This window comes from Crocuta crocuta, unplaced genomic scaffold (genome assembly GCF_008692635.1).
Source record: "Crocuta crocuta isolate KB4526 unplaced genomic scaffold, BGI_CrCroc_1.0 scaffold154, whole genome shotgun sequence".
NCBI lineage: Eukaryota > Metazoa > Chordata > Mammalia > Carnivora > Hyaenidae > Crocuta > Crocuta crocuta.
In genome coordinates this window covers 12,057,809-12,076,352 of record NW_027530545.1, presented here as the reverse complement: position 1 = coordinate 12,076,352, position 18,544 = coordinate 12,057,809, and the positions used below count along the sequence as shown (strand labels likewise).

Sequence of the window (18,544 nt, the reverse complement as noted above, 5' to 3'; positions counted from 1 at the left end):
AGACATGAAAACTCAACCAGATCATAAAGGTCTTTAAAAGCCATACCGAGCAAAGTGAGTTATATTCTGAAGTTAATAGGGGTTCTTTGAAGGGACACAGAGATTCTGACCCTCAAAACTATGACTTAGCTCGCTTATTGCATGAGGTTGTGTCAGTATGAGTGTGAACTCTTTGGATAATTTTATACAAATCTGTTGAAAAATATTTGATTTTTATTTTAAAAATTGCATGAAGTAGACACTCATATGTGCAGTTTCTGTTTTTAACCTATTCTTATTGTTTTTCTACCTACTCTTAAGAGATAAAATAATTAAAATATTAACTGGATGACTGTGGGAAGGTTTTGGAGAACTATTAGTTTTTCCTTTATTTTTAAGATGCTGCCATCTAGTGAAACTTCTGTAAAATCACTTTGTGGTGATCTTCAAGTTTGTATCTTCTGGTCCTTTCCTCAAAAACGGTTCCATTTTAATAATTTATGTTTCTGCCATCCATGGGGAAAGAATTGTCCATACATTACAACATATTGTAAGAGCCTCAAGTGACTTTTTTATGTGTCACCACAGAAGTGACTACAGGGCTCTTAATGATGGGAAAATGGTAGGTGAAGTTTGCTTGTTTCTTCATTGTGACACTCTTTATAAATAATTGATAATAAAATAAAAATGCTGCCTTTTCTATTAAGTTTTTGAAGAAAAGTTGAGTTTTAAAAATAGATATATAAAAAAGTGAATTGTAAATATTGTTTCACAAAAAAATTGATCTTAATTAGAAATATTGGCAAGAAAAGAGAGGATTTCAAGTTCAGAACTTTTATTTTTTTCCAAATTTAATTTCAGTATTAAAATATATCTTAACATACAAACAGACAAATCTGTGTGTGTGTGTGTGTGTGTGTACTGAATTTAAACATTAGTCTGCAAACCCAGATTTTGATCACCTCTACATCTGGATAGAGATTAATTATATTTCTTTTCTGTCCTCAAAATTTATGACATGAATTGCCCTTTCTTTCTTTTCCTGAGAGAAACAAAGTACAAATCCATCCCCTCCCCCAAAATAAAACAAAAATAACTTTTTTTCTATGAGATACTAGTTCTGGCCACATTATACTGCATAAAGTTTCTAATTGACTTTTCAATATATTGAGTTTTCTTTATGAAACTAATTCTATATGTTAGAGGTCAGCGAATCTTTTCTTTAATGAGCAAGATAGTAAATATTTGAGACTTGTGACCCATATGGTCTCTGTTGAAACCACTCACTTCTGCTTGCAAAAATGAGCAGAGGTCATAGACAAAATTTATAGTCATAGACAAAATTTAAACAGTGAGGGGCATCTGGGTGGCTTAGTTGATTAAGCATCTGACTTTGGCTCAGGTCATGATCTCCTGGTTCATGAGTTGGAGCCCCACATCGGGCTCTGTGATCATAGCTCAGAGCCTGGAGCCTACTTTGGCTCCTCTGCCTCCCTTTGTCTTCGTTCCTCCCTAACTCATGCTGTCTCTCTCTCTCTCAAAAATAAACAAACATTTTTAAAAAATTAAAAAAAAATAAATGAAACTAATTTTGTTCAAATATAACATTATCTGTTAAAAACAGATCATAGTTTGCATCCCTCTGTCCTGGGAAAGGACCTGTAATAGCAGTTTGAGGTTATTCTTTTTTAAAATTAATTTACTTATTTTGAGAGAGAGAGAGACCAGAGGAGAGCTAGAGAGAAAGGGAGAGAGAGAATCCCAAGCAGGTTCCATGCCGTCAACAAGGACTGAGACGAAGCGCTCAATCCCATGAACAGTGAGATCATGACCTGAGCCAAAACCAAGAGTTGGTCACTTAACTGACTGAGCCACCAAAGCTCCCCATAATTAGTTATTCTTAGAGCAATCTAAAATTGGTCCCTCTGAAATTATTTACTTCAATAATTTCAATAGATAGATGTATTTCTTCAAAGTTGAAGGAAATCTAAAGTCTTGAAAATATAATTATTATATATGTACTTAGTAAGCAAAAAATAGAAAACCATTTTTGCAAAGTGAGCTAGCACTCCCTTTTAATGATCAGGATTTTTTTTTTTTTTTAATTCATGTTTATGTACAAAATTACCTTAATGTGGAATGAATCACTATATTCTCAAAGCAAAACCTTTAACATTTTCATTTACAGGAAGTTAAAGGTTTTAATGTTAAGCTGTTAAAATGAATTTGGTACTTGAGTACAGCTTGGGTAATAGAATTCATTGCTTCAGGTTTTCCTTCCCAGAACTCAGTAGAAACAGAGGGTTAGTGTCTAAAACAGTGAATTCTTCTAGGGCTGACATAGAAAACACTTGGAGCGTGTAAACAAAACAAAATAAAGTCAGATAGTAAGAGGCTGTTAGGGTCTCAAGAACATGTATAGGGAGAACACAGTGCAGAGTCATATAAACAGTGTCATTTTTGTTGGTCACCTTTGTGTCAGCTCATCTAGGCATTACTTAGTCATAGATCCTGCCAGTCTCATCTGAACCCACTCATGCATCCCTGGTCAAGGAGAGGTGGGGACAGCAGCTGACCCAAGCTGAGCTCAGGTGATGATGACTCTGATCCACATTTCTTTCACTTTCATCTTCTCTCTGAGCCAGCATTTTGGCTAAGCAGGTCCTTACAGAGATGGCAGCGAGCAAGTGAAAACAAGTCTAATCTAATCATTCTGGTGCTTTTGGACTCTCCTTGTATTACATGTGCTAACATTCCATTGATCAAGATGTCACTTGTCTAATCCCAGTGGCAGAGAATTACATCCTGTCCAGAGTGGGAAGAACTGAAAAATTACATGACAAGGAAATGGATATAAGGATGGACAAAGAATGGAAACCATGAAGGCAATTTATCATATCATATATGTACTTGAATTAATTAAATTAAGTGTGGGCATGATGTGGGATTCAGCAACAAACTGAAAACTATTAACTCCATCAGACTTACAGTAGGATATACTAAAGTAGAGGTTCTCAAACTTTTAAATTATTTTTAAATGTTTATTTGTTTTTGCTAGAGAGAAAGAGAGAGTGTGTGAATGGAGGAGGGCAGAGAGAGAGGGAAACAGAATCCAAAGCAGGTTCCAGGCTCTGAACTATCAGCACAGAGCCTGACACGGAGCTCAAGCTCATGAACAGCAAGTCATGACCTAAGTCGAAGTCAGATGCTTAACTGACTGAGCCACCCAGGCACCCCATGGTTCACATTTTCCAATCAACTATATATTTCATTATATATTATTTTATATATATTTTATTATATATTAATATTATTAATATATATTTTATTATATATTATTTTAAATAGTACATATTACTACTAAACTTATTAGAAATATCTAAAGTATTGGGAAGTGGTCCTATTCGTAGATACAAGTTTTCAAAATCCTAAATTCTCTTGGAAACTCTTTTCATTGGCAACAAATACTATACCTTGTTTTCCTTGAATTGGCAGACTCACTTCATTCATTTTCAAAAGAATGTCAAATACCCAAGTATGAATTACTGTTGTTTGTCTCTTGGTTGCTTTTTCGTGCAAAAAAATTGTTCTCTGTGGGGTAAGGTGGCTAGTTCAGCTTGCAGCTCAAAGAATTGCACATGTGAATTACTGTGAGGCAACCCTCTTACTTGAGAATGTGGTCAAATGTTTTAGGCATACTTCCCATGTTAAACCTTAAATATGAGAATTAAGGCATTGAGATTTAAAACACCTTTATCATTTTTACAGATGTCTCAAGGAAATTTTTTAAAATGTTTATTTACTTCTTGAGAGAGAGAGAGAGAGACAGTGAGACAGAGAATGAGCAGGGGAGGGGCAGAGAGAGAGGGAGAGAGAGAATCCCAAGCAGGCTCCATGCTCAGCCCAGAGCCTGACACGGGGCTCCATTTCATGACTGCAAAATCACAACCTGAGCCTGTGTCAAGAGTCAGGCACTTAAACAACTGAGCCACCCAGGTATCCTTCTCAAGGAGATTTTTAAGCAACATTATCTTCTTATTTCCCCCTGCAACTGAATGGTATTGACATATAGTGACTGCTAGTATAATCTGGTGCCACTTCCTTGATTAAAATAACTTGCCAGCAATTTTCTTCTGTTTTTGAATTATTATTGCAAATGTCAACACAATGAAGAAGGCAAAGAATGTCTTCATATTACGAAAACTATTTTGACCTAAAAGGATCTTGGGAATGCCCAGTGTTTTGTGGTTTACACATTGTGAACCATTGCACCAAAGGATAAACTGTATTTATAGTACAGCAGTCTGTCAAAGACTTTCTTAGAGATATTTGTACTTATTTTTCTAATCATTGAGCAAATTCAAAACTTGTTATTATGTTCTTCCCTAGGGTTGTTTTGTTGGCTTTGATCTAGCACATGCAGTTGGAAATGTCGAACTCCACTTACATGACTGGGGAGTTGATTTTGCCTGCTGGTGCTCCTACAAGGTACAAATTAGTGAATATGTTCGTATCCTTTTATTACACATTGATCTAAATGAACAGCTAGATCGGTGGCCAGTTTTAACTGTTTGATTTACTTTCCTCCGATTCTTTTGTTACTTTTTTTTCCTGACTTTAGTTAATTATAAAGTTATATAATATAATAGTATAATAATTAAAATCAGGTATTTCCATCTGCTATAGAGTACTTATTCCTTTAATTACCTGGATACTATAGAAATCAGAAGATTTAGGGAAAAAGCTCCACACTTAGAACTTAATTCAAATTGATTATGTTCTTAGGTTTTTGGTCATCTGTTGTGACATTTCTACATATGTAACGATAATTTTCATGGAATCTGAAGCAGGCTCTAAGCTCTGAACTGTCAGCACAGAGCCTGTTGCAGGGTTTGAATCCACAGACTGCAAAATCATGACCTAAGCCAAAGTCAGATGCTTAATCGACTGAGCCACCCAGACTCCCCAACTTCGGTGTTTTTGAAAGATGATGCTTTATTATTATTTAAATATTTTTGTAACAAAATAATTGAAAAGAATAGGTTTTAAAATTAGATAGACTTCATTGAAACTGTTATCTATTAGTTGGGGCAAAATATGGCCAAAAATATTATAGGTATCTAGTCTCAATGAATAATCCTTGTGTTTATTTTGTTTTTTTGAGCAAGGTAATGCAAAATTCCATTTTATTATAAAAGGTCAAATAATCAGACATTTTGAGCTGGTCAGACATTGGTTTCATAACAAAAAGTCAAATGATTTTATTGTTTATTTTTATCATAGGCTCACACAATTTTATTTCTTTTCAATCCAGTATTTAAACTCAGGAGCAGGGGGCCTTGCGGGTGCCTTTGTCCATGAAAAACATGCTCATACAATTAAACCTGCGTGAGTACCACCTTCAGGTTTGGTGATGAATAAATTAATTTGCATTAGTGATACGCAAAATTTACATGAGCTCTTTAAGGTGCTATCCAATAAGAATCTAGACTGATTATAATTATATTACCACTCTATTAACAACGATGCGCTTTATCAGAAATAAATGCTTTTTGAAGAGTTCAATTGGTTGAACATGAAATTGGATCACAAAAATGGAAGCTTCGCTGCTAAAAATGAGTCACTGTAATCATGTAGAGCAGATGGTTTAATGCAAAAAGACGACTTATTTTTTTTTCAAAATTAGACTTCAGAAAATTTCCGATTCCTCACATTGATGAATAAATCAAAGGCAACCAGAGCTGTGCCTAATAGAGCCTTAAATGTGGTATGTTATTATTAAAATTACATCTACCTTTAAAGCTAGAAACATTATATGATGGTTTTGTGAGGATTATCTTCTGTCCTAAAAGATTTTATAATCCATGAAAACTGAGGAAGCTGAACACTGAACAACATGGACTGCATAAAAAGCAATACTTTCCTACTTTATATAACTTTCTCCTTTTTTAGAGCAAGCATAAATGCAAATGTGATACATTAACAAATTTATACATTTTTATTTGACTGGGGAACTTGTAAGTTTGTTTTTATCTATATGGAGATAAATAATATTCTGAAAAAACTCGTTCACAGTTTTGTGTCCAAGCATGTGTGATGAGGAGACTGTCTAGACTCATAATAGGTAATATAATAATGTTTGATTAGTTTTCTGAATCCTCTCAGCCACTAGCTGAGTGGTGTAATCTTTACAAGAATTGAAGCTGAATTAGTAATAAAACTTGGAGCACCTCACATTTCTGAGGGTCTACGCATATAAATCCAAGAAATTGAAGATGATTTTCTACAGTTCATTTAATCATGTCTAAAATTTCTTCAAGATTTTAAAGTTTTAAAATTAAATAGAGCATTTTCTTTAGACAGGTATTTTGTCAGGCAGACGTCTTCCACAAATATATTACTGGTATATTAGATTTCTCCCCATGCCCCAAATTCTCTGAAAGAGTATAAAGCATTATTATGTTACAGGAATACTATGCATTTTTAAAAAGGTCTCTTTTTCATTTTTAGCAAAACTCATTGAAAGTGTTTTACCTAGCATAATTGTTTTCCCTGTGGACAGTATATAAGATACTGCTTGCTTTTGTGTGAAGACTAAGTACTCTGATCATTTTCCACTCCCCACTTATTTAAATTGTAATAGACGATCTGGCATATTATACCAACCCAAAGACAAGTTGGTGGGGGTGGTGAGGGATATGTTAAATAATCTACACAAATTCTCAAGAATTTAAGGGTTAGCAGCTAAGCTCTGATCTTACAGCATATGTCTGTTGCACTTGAAATTTCTTTTGTCATTATTTGCCCTTCATGGATGAGGAACAGGAGAAGGTAAAGCGGTTGTAGTGTCCTCACATGCACTTCATCTTGTAACATCCCAACATCCTCTAGAACACTGTAATTGTTAAATCTTTGGTCGCAGGAGAAAGACTATAGAGACCAATCAAATTCACATTCCAGCATGATCACTCGCTGGTCCACAACCTAAAGAATGTTCCTTGACCTCTCAGTGTTCTAGCCTCTAAATAAAGATAATATCAGCATCTACCTCATAGACAATGGTTTTGAGAATAAAATGAGATGGTGTGTGTAAAGCACTAAGCACAGTTATGTAAGAATCACATGTTGTCCATACTTCTAAATACTTTGTCGCTTCACTGGGAAGTTGTAGGTTAACCCTTAGACTTTTGAGTAGCAGTGATCATTCTCTCAAGTAGAAAACATATCCTTGGAGGCTGTGGTTTGTAATCTTTAGAATATGACACTGTTTTTGGTTGGGCATCTGACTTCGGCTCAGGTCATGATTTCATGGTTCAGGAGTTTGGGAGTTTGAGTCCCTCATTGGGTTCTGTGCTGACAGCTTAAGGCCTGGAGCCTGCTTCAGATTCTGTCTGTCTGTCTCTCTCTCAAGAATAAATAAACATTTGGAAAAAAAAAAAACAAAGGAAAGGACAGGACATAGTTTTGTATCAGTTACCAAGTTCACTTCAGCAGGCCTTTGAAAAACTGACTCTGTAAGTCTCTCTTCCTTGAATGCTCTTTTACAGGCCTTGCCATGTTACTGGTTCCTCGCCAATTAGTGAGTTGAATGAGATCTATATGCATCTTCACTTCATATTTATATGAGAGACATGCTTTTAACATTTTGAAAATTATATGTTATTATCTCTTGTTACATTTTAACCATCTGGCTTTGGAGAATGACAAGACTCAAATCAGGCTTGACTCGTGCAGCTCCTTACAGGAAACCCTGGTTGTTGTTGTTGTTGTCTGTGTGTTTGTTGTTAAAGCTTCTTTTTACGTCATGTCAGAATGACTAATTCCAATGGTGCCAAATTCCACCCAATAGGGGAATATAACTGCTATTGATGCATCAAACTTTGTGAAGCAAACTCTTGCTTTTTTAAAGGGTGACATCTAGTGGCTAAGCGTGTTATTTCAAAGAAATAGTATACAAGTGGTATTTCTTTTATGTCATTTATTCTCTCTCAAGAATTTTTAAAGTATATATATATTTAAATCAGATTTTCTTTTGTAATATTTCACTATATTTATAGTGTGATAATTGTGTAGTCAAAGCCTCCAAAAAAAGTAAAACAAAATGAAAGTCAAAGTTAAATTAGGGGCATTCTAAGTGTGTGGTTAGACAGAATGCATAAATGTCATCAAGTGTGGGAAAGAAAGTCATAATGGGAGTGACTGACCCTCCTGGTGTAGAGAGTGGATCCCAGGATATATAACCCTGAATTCTAAAGTTTAATATTCAGTATATAACTTTGAAATATCTTTTATATGTTTCCATTAGCAACTGGTAAATTACATCTGTACCAAGAAATTTCACTTCTTTTTTTTTTTGTTTAAATAGGCATTTTGGCCATTGTTCAGAACAGATGACCTAAGACTTTTTCCAAGAACCTTTTGCCAATAAAGAGTACAGACTATCATCAATCCACTGCATTAAGCACCATAACTCAAGCTGTTATTCTCAAGTAAAATTTGACCTTGTCCTAGTTTATCATCACCTTTTCTCATTCCAGTGTCATATTCTAAACTTTGTCTATAGCTAAGAATTATTCTAAATTAGAACTGGTTTTGAGTAAATGCCATCTTGTTGGGGTTTTTTTCTTCAAGGATAACTTCAACTCAGTCTATAAAATTAATAATAATTATTGCTCTGAGAATAAAGGGAAATACTTTTAGCTATAAGAATTTGAAAATCAGAAATGCATCACTAAAAAATGACTTAAATACATTGAATTTTTTTAACTTTATAAATGTTGACATTTCTGGTACACTTTAGATCAATACTTAACCTTTTGATTTTATGGTATTCAAAATATTTAAGCTCATAAAATGATTCTTCTGTAAAAGCCCATAGACTGCAATTCAACACCCCCTGCAACATCTGTCTGTCTGTCTATCTATCTATCTATCTATCTATCTATCTATACCTATATATCTATATCTAGAGAGAGAGAGAGAGAGACTCTAACATGAAAAAAACAAAACAGGGCTGGATCATATGAGCTATTTTTTAAAAATGTGTTTTTATTTATTTTGAAAGAGAGAGTGAGATGGAGAGGGTAGAGACAGAGGGAAAGAGAATGCAAAGCAGGCTCTGCACAGATGCTTAACTGACTAAGCCCCCTAGGAGCCCCCAATAAGATTCCTTCTGTCACTTACTTTTTTACCCCATCCAGTGAAACCATTCATACCAGAAAATTGCTGTTCCTCACTTTCCGTGCTGGCATAGTAAAACTTCAAATGCTCCCATGTATTAGATCCCTCCAAATGTTCATTTCCCCTAGTTGTTTTTTTTTTTTTTTAAGTTTTTTTGAGTGACCAAGAATGGGGCCTACTGATAATTTTGATGAAAATGCTAGAATTTGAAATCGTTTTAACACATTCCCATAATCAGCTAGAAGTGTTTGATTGAAGCCTATAAATAGAGATGACATTTTAAAGGCTTTTTAAAGGGCTTGAGTCATATTCTTTATTATAGTAAGTAATTTCCAGGTTAAAAAGAACCAGCTGAAGAGACTGGCCCACTTCAGTGCATGGTTAAGGCAAATTTTAGAACTCAGACATGTAAGTTATTGTTATTTTTATTTGGCATCTTTAAAAAATAAGAAGACATGCCAAACAATATTCAGGAAAGTCTAAAATATGGTAAAAGGAGACATGTAGAAAATTTAGCAAAACAACTTTAAAAAAGATTATGCTATGGTTGGCCCAACTGTACAATTAATGTTATATGGGAAGACCATCTAATGCACATTTGTTCGGGGACTGCTGACTTGATACGTTGATTCTACGTACTTCTCCAGGCAATGCTGGAGAATAATAACATCATTGAAAGCTTATAATTTAAACCTTGCTTTGGTTTCTTAGTGATCCTTTTGGACTTACTACATGTCCATTCTTGTCTACTACCTGTGTAAGTTCTCCTTGTTAAAGACCGGAGAACGAGGAAGTGTAGGTGACACCAGCAAGGTGTGTGAATTCATAAAACTCCAGATCCTTTGAAATGCAGTAGGCCAATATCAATAGATTTCTCAGTTGTCAGAGAATCTCTAGTTGAAATGTGACCTCTACTTCCTAGGTCATCTGTTAGCCTGTTTCTCAAGTCCGGCGTTTAGTATTAACATGTATGACTTCTCAGCCACAACTTTTTGACTTCTCAGTTATATTAGATATCCGTCACCATCTCCTTTGTCATTAATGTTTCTCTTCCACAGCCCTAGGCGTCAGTGTGCCATTTTTTCTTGCTTAAGCTCCAAGTTATGTGATGACTCTTCTCNAGCGAAAGTCGGACGCTTAACCGACTAAGCCACCCAGGCGCCCCGTGATGACTCTTCTAGATTTTACAAAGTTTACTCTCTCACTTTTTCACTCTCAGTTGCCTCAACCCTTGGTCCCTGAACCCAGAAATATTCACAGTCGTGGTTTCAATAACAGACATTTGTAGAGGACACCAGTTTGCATTTCCAGCTTTATCACTTGCTTAAATTTTAGCCCTTCTTTAAATCTGATTGCAAATTATAAGAGTTTCTGATGACCAGAGCATTATTCCAGTTCCCAAAGACACATGGTAATGTTGGAAAGCAAAGATTACTATAATAGGAGGAAATACTCCCTAATGAACTACTCGCAAAATTAGCTAGTACTGAACACTCTTTCCCAATTAGTATTAACATCTGTCTCTATGACTTATTATCAAAAGTCTTGGTCTCTTGCTGACTATAGAATTTATAAGTATCAGGTAACACAATAAAAACATGATGAAAATGGATTGTAAAGTAAAATTTTTCGAGAGATTCAAGATTTCCTGATGCAAGTGATACTGAAGAATTGCTGAATCACAAAACTATGGACAATGAGAATCTGTCAGAGTTAGAACTAATAACAGATGAAGAAGAAGAAATTAGACACGGTACTTCAAAAGCAAATGACTTGAATATCAAGTATTAAAAGGAAATGATGAATGCTTCAAAAATTTTTATAGAAATGATCATTTCTATGGTCATGCTGAAAAAGTTAAATGTAATATGAAAGAGATTGTATTTCTCTATCCTAACATCTTACAAAATACACCAAAAAAAATCAATTGATTTATTATTTACTTCATTTAATAATTAATACATTATTCCTTTAACTTATTTTATCAAATATATACATGTTTAAATAATATTAAACTTTATTTTTTAAGAGCATCTCTATCAAATTTTTAAAAATTCAATTAATTATTCTAAATATATGGTTATTGGTTTAAAAATATATTTTATTTAAATTGCCTTTTTCCACTATTGTATTGGCCATCAAATAATGAAGATTTCCATTATGCCATATATCTTTCTAATCTCAGGGTTTAAACATGGTGAAACTTCCATTTTATCTTACTCCAACAGAAGTATCCTTTCTAAGGTACTCATCTTTGTCATGTAAAGAGAATGATCCTGGGGCTCCTGGGAACCTCAGTCAGTTAAGCATCCTACTTCAGCTCAGGTCATAGTCTCAGGGTTCATGAGTTGGAGCCCCTGGTCGAGCTCTGTGCTGACAGCTCAGATCCTGCAGCCTGCTTTTGGTTTCTGTGTCTCTCTATCTCTTTGTCTCCCCCCTGGTCATGTCCTCTCTCTCTCTCAAAAGTAAATAAATATTTTAAAAAAAGAAAGAGAAATCCAATTAAGAAGACATGAACAAATATAACCAACACATATTTTTGTACAAGTAACTTTCACAGATGAAAATAAATATAAGATATTGCCTAAGATTTTAACTTATAACCCATTAAGAGATATTATTTTAATAACTGAATAGATGATTTAAATGACAAGTGACACAAGGTTAGAACATGTGTTTTATATGTTCATATGTTTTATAATTGCTAGGTGAATTCTCAAACCTTGCCATAGGAGCAGTGGATAGATATCTTTAACTCAGGTGCTTTGGAAAAGCTTGAGCAAGGTGGTGGGGAAATTTACAGTTACAAATCCTCTGCTAAATGGAATGCTATGTTAACTAAGTGAATAAATTTACTCTCTGCTACTTTGAGAGCTCAAATTGTTGCCTATGAGAAAGATTTCACTTGGTTAGTTTTATATATTTGAGAAAGTATAAAGAAGAAGAAAGAATTACTTAAATGACATTTCTTAAAGGGATATGTCAAGTGATCATTTTCTTTTTTATCCTTTTCACTAGAATTTTTATGGAACCTGAATTATTGACTTAACATTTAAAACTCTGCCTATTATCATGAAATTGCTCTTTATCCCCCATTCTACAATATGTTAGAAATTACAAACAGTGGTAAAATCAAGTTTGCTTCATGCTCACACTAAATTTCAGAGCCATGCTCATAGATATTAAACTTGTTCTAAGTCTTAGTCCCCAAATCCTTACTATAAGGGGCCCAAAAGATGGCACATTGATTAAAGAAAACTCATCGATGGAATCATGACATATAACCTAAACCTATCTTCATTCAGAAACCATGTTAGATCAGTAACTCTAAAAGGATTCCATATCTTATTGGCTTGAAACAACTTTTACTATTCAAAATCATCTAGATGATTTTTGTGTGTTGTGAATTTAAGCCATAATCATAAAAATAACATTTATATTCTGAGGTGTGATCACAATTAAGAATAAGTTCAGTAAATAATCTGTTTTTTTCAACTCAGGAGATAAAGTAATCCTGACTCTTAAAGGAAATCCAAAATAGTAATTATCAGTATAAAAAGATACATTAAAGCCATACTTGCTTGCAAATCACTACTGTCAGATAATGGTGACATAATCATTACTTTGGGAAAATTGTGGAGTCCTTTAAAATCTCAAAATTTATTTATTTTATCTAAAGTTGCAGTTTAGTGTCTCTGAAGATATATGAGGTCAGTCAACCTTTCAGACACCAAAACCAAACCCTGCCAAAGAGCTTCAGCTCTTGTTTTAATTACCTAAAGTTGCCCCTAAAGTGACCTTTGGAATTTGCAAGGTAGCTTTACATATTTTATTAATATTAATATATTAATATATATGTTTTATATATATTTTTTCTTCATATATATGTATATATTTATATGAAGAACTATTGCTAAACTTTTACTTGTTTGTATGGAGAAAAACCATGTATCTATTTGGCTCCTTATGATTGCCAAAACAGCCATGGTGCAGTGATACCTGCTGTGTGGGGGGCACACACAGACCCCCTGGGTCCTGGGTGCTTTCAAAAGACTAGGCTGGGCTAACTTCACCAACCACAAGAACACTTGTAATGCATTGTTCAGAACAAAGGTCTGAACTCATGTGATCCTTTTTTTTCTTTGCATACTCGATTTTACTCCACTACAAAGGAGATTTGATTTGGTGGAAATGATCCTTTTCTCTAGAGTTGAGGTCTGTCTTTGTCATAACTTGTTTTGCTTTGGTTCCCATATCAATCTCTGCTCCAATCAGTTTGGGGAAGATTTTAGAAGATTGGGTACAAGTCATAGAGTTAGGCTGAAAAATGGTCTTTTGTTTTTTATAAAAGGCCTGTGATACTTGGGAGAAATCATCTTTACATGTTCAATATGGTAGTTTGGATATTGATTATAAATTACTTCTACATTTCTTGAGTACAAGGACATTGTCTTGTGATATTTCTTTCTCTCATAATCTGCATTGTCCCCCAAAATTATATATATTTTTAATTTTGTTGTTGAATATATGGTTTTCTTTACTCTCAGCATAATAGACAAACCATCTTATAGCATATGGAAGCATTTCTACTTTGCAAGTTATTCTGAAGGGGGGCATGATTTGCAAAATACTGTCAAATTAAATATGCATTTCCATATGCTTCTACAAAGACCAAATATATCCAGGAAAAGTAGCTACAGACAACTTAAAAAATCCTTCATGAGTATTTTAATCAACATTGCAACAAGTCTTTTAGAGAGTCCTATTTTCAGACATCTCTCTGTTTTTGTGCTTTTAACATCAATATTACCTCAAAGGATCATAAATCAGTATTTCTAAATAATAATATATCTCAAGAAAATATATGTAATAGAAAATTTTCCAAAGGTTTATTTGTTAACAAAGCTTTCACACCAAGAAAATATTGGCTAAGCTCTTTTAAAGACACCATATTATTCTGAAACTTCAGGAAATAATTTCCATTAATCAAAACTCATATCAGGAAGTGGTTTTTTTATAACTACCCTTGTCACACTGTTAGATCCCTGGACATACTTGAATAAACCACCCCTTGAATAAGATTTGAAGATGTAATTGGGGCACCTGGGTGACTCAGTAGGTTAAGTATCAGACTTCAGCTCAGGTCATGAACTCTCTGTCTATGGGTTTGGGCCCTATGTGGGGCTCTGGACAGACGGCTCAGAGCCTGGAGCCTGCATGGATTCTGTGTCTTCCTCTCTGTCCCTCCCCTACTCGCACTCTGTCTCTCTCTCTGTAAAATAAATAAACATTAAAAAATTTAAAAAAAGATTTGAAGACGTGATGCATATGTAACAGAACCAAGTGGAACACTCTAAACAATATGTATGAGTGAGCAAATGAGAGAAGGAAAAGGAATTGAATTTCGTAATACCTTCTACACAGTTTTCCAGAGTAGTTTTAAATTGGTAGATTTAGAATAGAGCAGAGCAATTGGGAATAGATGATTTTGTTTTTCAGAAAATAAAATTTGATAGAGATTTTCTTTACTAACTAGGAGTGAGTTGGTAATGTTTTATCTGTTTAGGGTCATGGGCATTTCAAGCCTTATCATAGTCTTGCTTGGGGACTGTTTGCTGGCATCCCAGGATGAATGTACAATTTATAAGCTAATGCAACCTATTTTGTCAGTTTTCAAGATTATTGTCATTAACACCTTTGAATCTTCTGTTACTTAGCCATGATTTTCCTTTTCCTGCAAATGTGCTGGTCTCCAACTGCCTAGAATTAGACACTCCTTGCTTTTTCTAGTTTACTTTTTTTTAAACTTCTTATTTTTGTTTATATCTACTGCTGTCCCTGATCTTTATTCTGATGCACTAGCTCTGCCTTCTTTATATACTGATATACTGTTATTTCAGGCTTCCAATGTATCCTCAAATGGTAGCAATTATGTTTGTTTCCATACCTGTTTTCTTACTCTGCCAGGTGGTTTTGCAGCATTAGTGCAGTGCTGTGAGGAATGGCCCAAGAGCGGGATTGGGGAGACTTAGGTACCCATGAGACCGTGCCCAAATCCTACCGAACGGATCTGCCCTGAGGCAGTTTTAGTATGTCAAACCCTCCCTTGTTTGCATTTCATCATTCAAATTGGATCGATTGGCTAGAAGAGACAGTCATTGGAGGCTGGAAGAAGCACTCTGACTAACGATAGATGAATAGAGCTTGGAACAACTAAAAATAAAGAACCAAAAAAGTCTAATTGTTAATGAAAAGAAGTTAATATCTTCACTGAACATTGTAGGGAAAATGACTTCTAATTTTATAATGCCCTTGTAATACATTTGTAGTCATTGAATAAATATTTAGTGAGCATCAGAGATGTATATATACACTCCAGGCAGTTTTTAAAGTGTTTGGGATGTATGTACAAAGCAAAAATCCCTGTCCTCAAAGAGTTTGCATTCCAGCAAGAGAAGACAAACTATGCATATAATAAGGAGCAAATTATATAATGCATTTGAAGTTAATCAGTCCTATGAACAATTGGAAAAGTAGAACAGGAAAAGGAGATGTGAAAATACTGTATGTGGGATCCTTGGCAATGTGAAACATTTAAAAGGCATTGAGAAAATCCCACACTGAGAAAATAAGACGTGGATAAAGAGGTGAAGGAGATGGAGGGTAGGCCAGTTTTCTGGTGAAGAAAGTTCCAGGCAGAGGGGGTATCTAAATGTAAAGACTCTAAGACAGGAATGTCTTAGGAGAAATAGCAAGGAGGCTAGCATGGCTGGAATAGAATGAGCAAACTGGGGATGAGTAGATGAAATTAGAGAGCTACAAGAGTCCATAACATGTAGACCCTTAGAAAGCTATATAAAGATAAGGCATCCATTCCCATTTTGCTAGAAATGCAACATGGCATAGCAATGTTCAAAATGATCCCTCTGGTGCTTTATTGTGAATAGGCTATAGAAAGGTAAGGGGCAGGGGGGCGGGGGGAGTGTCAGAAGACCTGATGGGGAACTGGTACAGAAAGTGGGCAAGAAGTGGTCACAATTCAAAGGAGAGTAGGTGATGAGAAGTTGTAGGATTAGGGATCTATTATAAAAGATAGGTGGCAACATTCTGAAAGGGGTCAAGAATAGAAACATGTATGCCATTTGAAGAATGTTTGCAATCATACAGAAGTGATCTGCTCGCTATCTAAAATATAGTCATGAATAATAGGACGAAAAAAACAGGATAGGGTTAAAAGTGATTAGGAAATTGAATCAATAGGACAGAAAAGTTTAGATAGACAGGAAAGATTAATTTGATATTTGGGCAAAAGGTTGCTAAGTCATTAATCAAATGCCATGTGGTTATTTCATTTATCAACTGAAAATTTTTTCTTGAGATCTATTGTAGGCAAAGCAGTACGCAGGTCTTAGTGGATACAGACGTGAATGAGATCCTATTGTCCCAATGAGAGCAGAGAAAGGAAAGAGAGGTTGGAGAAACCTTTGTTGAGGAGGTGATACTTGAGCTGACTGGAGAAATTCTCCTAACTGAGACTGACTCAAGGGGAAGAAGCAGTGGAGGTATGTTCCAGGCAAGGCAGTTTTACATGCATCCCAGTCAGGGACCAGAAGATTGAGGTCCTTGAATTTCAAGTAAGTAATTTTCATTTTTAGCTTAAAAACAGTGGGGAGTGATCGACTGTCCAATTAGAAATTCAGGTCTTTTCAGCTCTCCAGGTATTGGTTTGCTTGTGGGAAAAATAAATAGTTAGGCCTGGGGAATGGCTAAGATTTCTTCCAGCTCTTAAACCCTACTTGTAAGCATTAAAAAATAAACCATCAGAATAAGGGGAACCACTTTCTAGAGGTTGTTGAGAAACTAAAACCAGCTTGGTGGAAATCTGTGTGTCATCAACTATATTGATGGTTTTGATGACCCTCTTCCCCTCTACTTTTTTGTAGTAGGTAGATGCAATAAAGCAGAGTTAAGTCCAGACAAATTTGTAACAAACTTCACTGTAACCATCCCATCTTTTTCCTTTTCTCAAGTATAAAAGAGTACTATAAGCATATTTCTGAAAGTTCACTTGCCAGAATTTTATTATGAAAATTAAGAATATATAAAAGCTATTTTCATGAATACATTTCTCATTGCTTTCTGAATAAAACAACCTCTGTAGAACTTTTTGATTCTGTTGAACATAATTATTTGATGAGGAATTTAAGTAACATACTTTTACTTGAGGTTAGGTTACAGAGGACATTAGAATATGAGATGGCAGGCATTCAAACTTGTCCTCAGTTACTATTACAGATTTCTAACAATAAATAATTATGCTGTAGCCCAAATGTTCCATTTTTTTGAGTGTTATACCAGTTTGTCTGATTCAACACATTTTTTGAAGCCATGAAAGAAGTAAGACCATTTTACTTAGTTCTCATTTGTGACCTTGAGTAAGAGAGAGGTGGGGAGAGGAGGGGATGGGGTGGGAGGGAAGAGAATGGAGGAGATGATAAGGAAAAGGTAAAGGAAAAAAAAACCTTATTCTGGCAAGGTTCATATTCCTAAATACAGATGAAAATTATTAAATGTATGATAATAAGTTATCAAATTAAAGGACATTGTGTAAGCAGTCTTTCATGCAAATATACTTCCTTAGAACAGCTTGTGATCTGCTTTCTTATTTGCTGAATTTTCCTCCAGCGATGAACTACATTTTTAACACAGAAAACTGGGAGAAGTTGTTTTGTTTTGTTTTGGTGTGATATGGAATAAGGAGAGGTAATGGGGTTGCAGAGTAAGTTAAATTAATTCAGTGCATGAAATATTCAAGGATTCATACCAGAAATTCTGCCATTAAAGGCTTGCTAAGAAGATCAAGGAGAGTTTGGGTATTTCATTTCATAACTCTTAGCAACCAAAATCGTATTCAGTGGATCCCTGGTGGCTTTCTCTTACTGAATCTGAATATCATGCCTCAAAGATGTCTTTATAATAAGTGATGTTTCCCATTTACTAATACTTATTTGAAACTCCACTTAGGAAATTTATGATGTTCAAAGAACACAAAGAATATTAAAATCTTTACTTTTTATTATTTATCAGATCTCTTCCTACAACTTATCTCAAAATTCTATTAATATCTTCATTCTAAGTAAATGAACTCCCTGCTTGATTTTTAATTTTTGGTGGCAAAAGATTCAAATTTGTGGTTCAAGTGAGAAGAAATTGCATCTTAATTGTTATTGTTCATATTCAGTTCATAGAAATGATTTATGAGCTTATGATAATAACTACTTATAAACCAATTTAATGGTTTTTAATTTTACTTCATTAGCTTTAAAAAATTTGCTTTTTAGAATTCATGCCAAGATTTCATTTAGATTACTTTTTTTTTTTTTTT

The 18,544-nt window shown here is 34.5% G+C and overlaps 1 protein-coding gene across 2 annotated transcripts in view; it reads left to right on the top strand.

Moving 5' to 3' along the window:
• Positions 1 to 18,544, top strand: part of KYNU (kynureninase) — a 133,861-nt gene that overhangs the window by 81,663 nt on the left and 33,654 nt on the right. For both annotated transcript variants that reach the window (XM_077767840.1, XM_077767839.1), the window contains exons 9-10: positions 4,369 to 4,467; positions 5,294 to 5,367. In XM_077767840.1, coding sequence (XP_077623966.1) covers positions 4,369 to 4,467; positions 5,294 to 5,367 — 173 coding nt within the window. The remainder of the gene's footprint in view (positions 1 to 4,368; positions 4,468 to 5,293; positions 5,368 to 18,544) is intronic.